We start from the raw sequence: 8,964 nt of genomic DNA on the forward strand, positions 1-8,964 counted from the left end.
ACATATAGTATGTACTGCTCCTTATCATAAATGAGGAGATGATAGTCAAACTCAATTTTTTCAAAGGTATTCTAGTTCTGCCCCATCTTCTACTAGTGCCCAAGTACAAAAGTTTAAAAAGGATAGGGCACCAAGCTCTAAGTCACAAGGCGGTGTTTCTAGTGTATGGTGTCTTTCCGCTTGTCAAAGTATGGTGAGAACCATTCGGAAGAGTGTATGGTTGGTACTGGTGGATGTTTTTGATATGGTAAGACTTATCATAGATTGAGGGATTTCCCATAGGCCATAGGCAAGGGAGAAGATGTCCAAAGCTAGCACTATTAGTGGTGTGGTATGAATAGGGATATTACAGATTTTATTTCGAGGTATTTGATTTGTCAAAAGGTCAAGTGTGAGCACCAGAGGCCTCGAGGTATATCTCTGAGAATGCTTATTCCTACATTGAAGAAGGGGAGGATCACTATGGACTTTGTTGTGGAACTACCTACCACCATGGGTGGTTATGACTCCATTTGGGTGGTTGCTGATAAGTTCACCAATTCCACCCATTTCATCCCAGTTCGGGTGAAGTATACGACCAAAAAGTTAGTGAGCTTCATATCAGTCAGATTGTACGATTGCATGGAGTCTCAGTTCTATTGTCTCTGATCAAGGTTCACTGTTCACGTCCCATTTCTAGAGCGCTTTACAACATGGTTTGGGTAATAGGCTATATATGAGTAAAACCTTCAATCCTCAGACATATGGTCAGTTCAAGCAGATGATTCAGGTGTTGGAGGACATGATTTGAGTTGGTGTTACTAATTTTGGTGCCAAATGGGATTGACATTTACCCTTAGCAGAGTTTGCCTACAACAACAGTTATCATTCCAGTATTCAGATGGCCCCTTTTGAGGTGTTGTATGGCAGACAGTGTAGATATCTAATCGGATGGCTTGATTCAGTTGAGATTGACTCATTGGATACAAACTTGCTTAGAGATGCTATGGAGCAGGTTCGTATGATCCAGGGTAGACTATTAATAGCCCAAAGTCTATAGAAGATTTATGAGGATTGGAGAGTTTGAGCCCTAATGTTCAAGGAGGGTGATTATGTTTGGCTTTGAGTGTCACCCATGAACCGTGTGATGAGGTTTGGAAAGAAAGGAAAGCTTAGACCTAGATTCATTGGACCCTTTGAGATTTTGGGTCGTGTGGGAGAGTTGGCCTATAAGTTGTCCTTTCTACCTATCTTGTCAGTTGTGCATCTTGTGTTTCATGTATCCATTCTTCGAATGTACGCGTCGAATTAGTCCCATGTACTTTCCCTTCAGTCAATTGAGTTGGGTCCAGACTTATCATTTGAGGAGGATTCTATAGCCATCTTGGATAGACAGGTCCAGAAACAAAGGACCAAAGAGATTGCTTTAATGAGGTTAGTGTAAGCATCGTTAAGTCGGTGAGTCAAATTAAGAGGTAGAGTCTGATATGCGTGCTAGATATCCTCAGATTTTCGAAGCTCCATGTACTTCTTTTTGCCTAATGTTCGAGGACGAATATGGTTTTTAGTGGCAATAATGTAATGACTCAGTCGGTCATTTTTGGTTTTTCCATGGAAATTTCCATTCTTCCCTCCCGATAGTGACCCTGAGTTTGCCATGATTAGGTTTAAAAAGTTGGTTTTGAACTTTGAGTTAAAAATTGAGATTTTTTGTAAGTTTTGAGTTTGAAAGGCTAAGTTGTTAAGAAAGTGGTTTTCGGTGTCTTTTGGAGTTTCGAGTGTTGAAATGAAATTTTGTCAATTCCATCAATCCTAAAATGTGAAATATGATCCATGAGAGTCATCGGTTTTAATTTCTAAGTCTTTTTGAGAATTTAAGGTCCTAGGTTGTGATATTATTGAATTTTAGCCTATGGGTTGACAACGGTCAACATTTGCGGTTCAAATACTTAAATCGGAAATTCGAGAATTCTGTTGGACTCGGAGAATGATTTTAGGCCTAGTTGATGTCTTGACTAATTTTTCAGAGGTCTCGAGCGTGTTTTTGCCTTCTTAGGCGTGAGTTAGTTTCTTGTAATTTTCACGGATGTCGAGTCAAGGAGACCTCAGATTCATTTTTTCATGGTTCCATTGAGTCCAGAACATCAAGTTTAAATTATTTGCAAATTTGGTTGGTGTGTACAGGGCTCTAAACGAATCTCGAGGGTCCTTTTGATAATTTTGAGTTTGGTTGGTTTCTGGTTCTAGTGCATGGCCATTTTAGTCATTGCCATCGCGAGACTTCCTCATCGTGATTGCGTGGGTCTTATCGCGATTGCGATGTTCAACTTTAGTGAGTTGGCTGCCTTACTTATCGTGATTGTCTGACCCTGGTTTGCGATCGATATGAGCATTTGAGACCTGGGTAAAATGTTTTCTAAAATCGGGGTTTCAATCCCATTTTACCATTTTTTAGTTTTGGAATCTTTGGGGAGGCGATTTGGACTAGGTTTTTGAGTAAGATTTTTTGGTTAAGGATTCTTAACTCTAAATCTTCAATTACCCATTATTATTTATCGATTTATGTGTTCAATTCAAGCTTTTGAAATGAGAAATTTGGGGATTTACGTTAGGAACCCGTGAATTTGCTAAATTGAATTTATGAACTAATTTCAAGTCCTCTTTCGAAATGATTTTTCCGGAGGAGTTCCTAAAACCTTGAGTAATGATTTTAAATATTATACTTTTTATTCAAAACCTTATTTTTGTAATAGGGTTTGTGTTAATTGACCCACTTTTCAAGAAAAAATGATGTGGGTATCGTTATTTCTTGAAATTTATTATGAATACTTGCTTGAGCATATATTGTGTGACTTTGGAAGTGATCCAAAAGGGGAAGACTCAGCTATTGGAGTGATTGTTGATTCATTTAAGGCAAGTGGCTTACTGAACCTTGTGTTCTAGTTGAATTCGAATGCTTCTTTTGTTTATTTCATGTTGGGTGTAATGGGAATAAGGTGATGGGTTTAAAATGTCCACTTGTTCCATCTAAATGAATAAAAATGGGTTGAAATAAAACGGGCTATGTGATGAACATGATAATGTAAATTGCCTTATTGTGACCCTTGATGATTGATTGATGATATGCTTGAAAGCATGATTTATGGACTTGAATTGTATTATTTGTTGTCTCTTCCATGTGGTGTGATATTGCTTGTACGCATTGAGTGTGAACGTTGCGATGAGACATGTGATGAGTTATTATGTTGCGGTCTTTGCCAGCGAGTGTTATTATGTCAAGGTCTTTGCCAGCGAGTGTTATTATGTCGAGGTCTTTATCGGTGAGTAATATTATGCCAAGGTATTTCCCGGTGAGTGTTATTTATCCAAGGTCTTTGCTGGTGAGTGTTATGATGGCAAAGTCTTTGTCAGTGAGTGTTATAAAGCCAATGGGAACTGGTATCGGCTAGAGATTTAACATTGTGACTTGATGCACTTGATGCTTATGTGTGACTTACTTGTGGATTGTTATTGATGTGTTTGTTATGTGTGACTGAACTTCTTGTCTTTAAGATTGACTTATTTGATTTTCTCTATTGTTGAATTGTGAAGATTGAACTGTGAATATTGGGCCTGTGAGCCATGTATTGTAGAATTGCTAGTCTGGGATGATTTCTGTGTAGCTTGTAGTTTGAGAAGGCTCGGTTAAAGTTTAAGTAGCATTCCATTTCTAGCTAGTTGCTTTGTTTAGTAGGTTGCTTGTTGACTACCAAGTTGTTAGTACTCACCTCTTGCTTCTACACTTGTGTAGGTTCCAAGTTGAGACCCGTGTGATCTCTTTCTACTTCTCATGACATCGAGGCTCATCAAGGACTTGAACAGGTAGTTTCTTTCCATTCGACGGCCCCTCTTTATCCTTTTCTTAAACTTTGTTCAGTTTGAGAAACAGAGATTGAGACTTGTATCTATTTTTTAATTCCGCACTTATGTATTTAGTGGCTTGTACATGTGATAACCACATTTTGGGGGTTTAAATAAATAATAAGTTTTTCACTTTATCTTTTTTATGTTTTTACCGTTTTCCAGTTTTTTTGTTTTGGATTGAGGCTGACTTATCTTGGTGGGAAAAGATAGGTGTCATCACGTCCTTTTTTGGGTCTTAACAAAATGGTATCAAAGCCCCAGGTTCATTGTCTCATGTGTACAAGCCAAGTCTAAGTAGAGTCTTGAGGATTAGTACGAAGACATTTGTAATTATCTTCAAGAGGCTACAAAGATTGTTAGGAAATTTCTTTTTATTCGTCATTTTTTATCCTATGTGGTTTTCTTCGCTAGTGTTAAGTTGTCCCGTGCTGTTTTGGCAGATGCCGAGGAACAGAGCTTCTGTTTTAAAAGTGGAGATGAGGCATTCCACGATGTTGTTGTGCAGACCCCAGCTAGGGGTAGAGGTACAGACCGAGCTAGAGGTCGTGCTCATAGAGTAGAATCGGCAAGAGGTCGTGCCCATGGGGCAGCACCAGCTGAGGTAGAGCTAAAAAGGCTTCTTCTAAGCCAAATGTTAAGGTTGTTGAGGACCAGGTTCCTCTCAAGTTCGGAGCTCCATTGTTTCAAGAGACTTTGTTGAGGATCCTTGGTGTGTTTGAGAACCTTTATCCGGAGGCGTATACCCTAGGTCAGCAGCAGACTCCAGGTGTTCATGTTCAGGTGGGTCAGCCACACGTGGTTCCTACACCGATTATTGGTGCAAAAATTGCTCCTGAGATTATCTTGAAAATGGCTAATCAACAATGTTGTAACCGGTTTTAGATGATGAAACCACCCCAGTTTCAGAGTTGTAAGAGAGAGGATGTTCATGAGTTCTTGACCTTGTGCCATGAGTTGCTTGAGGTAGTAGGTATGGTGGATTCTTGTGGTGTTCGGTCTGTTGCACTTCAGTTTCGTGGTCGCACTAGAGAGTGGTGGAGGACTTTTGTTAGGTCTAGAACAGTAAGATCCCCTCCGGCAAAATGGGATGTGTTTTCTAGTGCTTTCTATGACCACTTCATTTCATAGAGCATGGGAGAGGAGATTCGTCTGAGATTTAAGAGCTTGGTTTAAGGCAGTTTGTAGGTGACTGTGAATGAGGCCCGTTTCTTTGAGCTTTCTGGGCATGCTATGATTATTGTGCCGGATGAAGCAGAAAGTGTTCGCCGATTTATGAGAGGGTAGACTTTCTCTATTAGATCGTATATGTTCAGGGCAGCTCGAGAAGGGGCTTCTTTCCAGTCCATTTTGAGCCTTGCCAAAGAGGCAGAGTATATGGTTTTAGAGGACCCTGGGGAGCCCAAGAGGGATCGTTCTTCTAGTCAGTTTTCTAGTGCCTCATCTAGAGGCAGAGGTTCATATAGAGGTAGTGGCTCCTTCTAGCACCGTGGGCCAGTTCATGCTTCTATGCCAGCAATTGAGAGTGGATAATTAGCCCAAGTATCCTATGGTTCTGGCCGAGGTGGCCATGGTAGTTCATCTGGTTCGCATCAGAAGTTATATGTGTCGAGATCTTGCTTTACTTGTGGTTATCCAGGTCATATGATGTGTCAATGTCTTCTACAGACTCATTCAAGACCTCAGCGTTCTTATTCAACTTCTCTAGCAAGGGATTATGTGCCTCCGGCCAGGGGTCGAGGAAGAGTTTAGTTCAATATAGGTGGCAGGACTATTGGTAGGGGTACTTCAGCTCTACAGGGTAGAGGTAGAGTTTCAAATTAGACTATAGGCATCAGAGATGGCCAATGTTATACTTTTCGAGTGTGGATTGACGCTAAAACTTCTGTTATGATCACAAGTATCATCCCAGTTTACCATCGACTTGCGTCTGTACTGTTTGATCTGTGATCTACTTGCTCATATATGTCTACTTATTCTATTGTTGGGTTTGATATGTTGCCTGATTGCATGCATGTGCCTATTCATGTTTCTACACTAATGGGTGAATCCTTAGTGGTGAATCAAGTGTATCGATATTTTCTTATTTCTTTGGTTGGGTATGATACTTGGGTAGACCTAATCATTTTGGGAATGGTAGACTTCGATATTATCTTGGGTATGGACTGGCATTCTCCGCATCAAGCTATCCTTGACTGTTATGCTAAGAATGTGACCTTAGCAATGTCGGGTGTCCCAAGAGTTGAGTGGACAGGTGCTAGTGGTTTTTACCCTAGCAAGGTTATATCCTTCATTAGAGCTCAAAGATTAGTTTATAGGAGTGTTTGTCCTACTTGGCTTTCTCTCGAGATACTATTGTTGAGCCACCTCCCATAAATTTTGTGAATGTAGTTCAAAAGTGTGTAGATGTGTTCCCTACTAATCTTCCATGTGTTCCTCCGGATAGGGATACTGACTTTTTTATTGATTTGGATTCGGGCACCAAACCCATCTCTATTCCACCTTATCATATGGCTCCAACATAGTTGAATGAATTGAAGGATGAGTTGCATGATTATTTGCATAAGGTGTTTATTTTCCCTAGTATTTCTCCATGGGGTGCTCATGTGTTGTTTGTGAGGAACAAAGATGGATCCATGAGGATGTGTATTGATTATCAAAAGGAACAAAGTGATAGTGAAGAACAAGTATCCTCTTCCCCGTATTATGATTTTTTTGACCAACTTCAAGGTGCATCTATGTTTTATATGAATGATTTGAGATCTGGATATCATCAGTTGAAGATTAAGGCATCATGCATCCCATAAACAGATTTTAGGACTTGCTGTGGGAACTATGAGTTTCCTTTGATGTCATTCGTTTTGACTTACGCCCCTGTAGCATTCAGAGAGTTTATGAACGGGGTGTTCTGACCTTATCTGAATACCTTTTATATAGTGTTCATTGATGACATCTTAGTGTACTCCAAGACTGAGGAGGATCACGATCGGCATTTGAGGATAGAACTTCTGAGATTAAGGGAAGAGAAACTTCATACCAAGTTCTCGAAGTGTGAGTTTTGGCTCAATTTTGTGGCATTTTTGGGACATGTGGTGTCCAAGGATGGTATTCGGGTTGATCCAGCCAAGAATGAGGCAGTGAGGGGTTGGACTAGACCTACATCTGTTACTGAGATCCAGAGTTTTGTGGGACTTGTGGGCTATTACCGGCGATTTGTGCAGAGCTCTACTAATGAATCTCCCTTGAGTGTATTGACTCATCAGAGTTTTCAATGTTTTGATGAGTTTGAAGAGTTCTTTCAAAAGCTCAAGACTTTGTTGACGTCGGCTCCTATTTTGACTTTACCCGATGAGGGTGTGAATTTCACTGTTTATTGCAGTGCTTCTGGTGTCGGGTTAGGCGGTTTTCGGATGCAGAAGGGTAAGGTGATTGCTTATGCTTCTGGGGCGTTTAAGACCTATGAGAGGAACTACCCTACCCACGATTTATAGTTGGCAGCCGTAGTATTTGTGCTTAAGCTATGGCGACATTATCTGTATGGAGTTTATTATGAGGTTTTCATAGATCATCAGAGTCTTTAGTATATCTTCAGTCAGAGAGATCTGAACTTGAGGCAACACAGATGGCTTGAGCTACTGAAAGACCATGACATTACTATCTTGTACCATCGAGGGAAGGCCAATGTGGTGACCGATCCTTTAAGTAGGAAGATTTCTAGCATGGAAAGTCTTATCGCTATTAGCATGAAGGAGAGACCATTAGCTAGAAATGTTCAGAGAGATTAGCCATCAGTCTCATCCATTTGCGGGTTTTGAGGAGACGGGTTATTTGATTGATTTTATTGAGCCTCGTTCTTCCTTAGTTGAACAGATTCATGAGTGTCAGTTTCATGACGAGAAACTATGTCTCATTCGAGGCCAGGTGATGAGAGCGGAAGCCAAGGAGGATATTCTTGATTATGATAGTATCTTGCATATTTGAGGTAGAATTTGTGAGCCCAAGTGCGAAGAATATGTATCATGACCTGAGCCAGCACTATTTGTGGTGTGGTATGAAGAGGGATATTGAAAATTATGTTTCGAGGTGTTTAACTTGTCAATAAGTCAAGTGTGAAGACCAGCGGGATGGATGTATATCTCAGAGGATGCCTATTCCTACTTGAAAGTTGGAGAGGATCACTATGGACTTTGTTTTGGGACTGCCTACCACCGCGGGTGGTTATGACTCTATTTGGGTAGTTGTTGATAGATTGACCAAGTCCGTCCATTTCATCCCAGTTTGGGTGAAGCATTAGGTGGAGAAGTTAGCAGAGCTTTATATTAGTTTGATTGTGCGATTGCATGGAGTCTCGGTTTATATTGTCTCTAATTGAGATTTATTGTTCACTGCCCATTTCTGGAAGGCATTGCAGCATGGTTTGGGTACTCGGTTAGATATGAGTATAGCATTCCATCCTCATACACATGATCAGTCCAAGCAGACGATTCAGGTGTTGGAGGACATGTTTCAAGCTTGTGTTATTGATTTTGGTGCCAGATGGGATCGGCATTTTCCCTTAGCAAAGCTTGCCTACAACAGGAAACATACGAGTAGAAAATTAAGAAAAATATGAAGAAAATTAAATAAATTATATCCGGAATATAAAAAACTTAATATCACAAAGACTGATAATAAAAAATTAGATCAATTAATAAATAATATATCTAAAATAGAATATAAATATATTCAATATTTAAAAATACAATGAATAACAAGAATAACGAATATAGACAAAAACTTAATGAAATAATTATAGAAAAACGACAAGAATTAGAACATAGGAAAAATAGACTTAACAATAATATATTCGCAAGAATTTGTCACAAATCTATAGTAGCACAAAGAAAGACTATTTTATATCTAGAAATACAAATAAATAACTTAGAATATAAACTACAACATAATTTATAAATGAATAAAGAAGAATACGCAATAGATGAAAAAACATATGAAAATTATGACGGATTAAAAATAAAGATAATATTTTCTAATCTAGGAAGAAGATATAAGAAAATAGGTGACAATATAAGTTTAATGTTAGAAAAA

General features: G+C 39.3%; 1 protein-coding gene across 1 annotated transcript; it reads left to right on the plus strand.

Moving 5' to 3' along the window:
* The first annotated feature begins 5,187 nt into the window (after positions 1-5,187).
* On the plus strand, positions 5,188-7,370 carry LOC125869916 (uncharacterized mitochondrial protein AtMg00860-like). Its single transcript, XM_049550314.1, has 2 exons — positions 5,188-5,335; positions 6,817-7,370. The coding sequence occupies exons 1-2, from the start codon at positions 5,188-5,190 to the stop codon at positions 7,368-7,370; spliced, it is 702 nt and encodes a 233-aa protein (XP_049406271.1).
* The last annotated feature ends 1,594 nt before the right edge of the window (positions 7,371-8,964 follow it).

Source organism: Solanum stenotomum, chromosome 7 (assembly GCF_019186545.1).
Source record: "Solanum stenotomum isolate F172 chromosome 7, ASM1918654v1, whole genome shotgun sequence".
In the NCBI taxonomy this organism is placed as follows: Eukaryota; Viridiplantae; Streptophyta; class Magnoliopsida; order Solanales; family Solanaceae; genus Solanum; species Solanum stenotomum.

Bases quoted from the DNA above. Each gene is read 5' to 3' on its own strand.
- LOC125869916 (XM_049550314.1), top strand. From the start codon at position 5,188: ATGTTCAGGGCAGCTCGAGAAGGGGCTTCTTTCCAGTCCATTTTGAGC. The intron at 5,336-6,816 runs GTTCATATAGAG...CCTTTTATATAG, and splicing joins TGCCTCATCTAGAGGCAGAG to TGTTCATTGATGACATCTTA.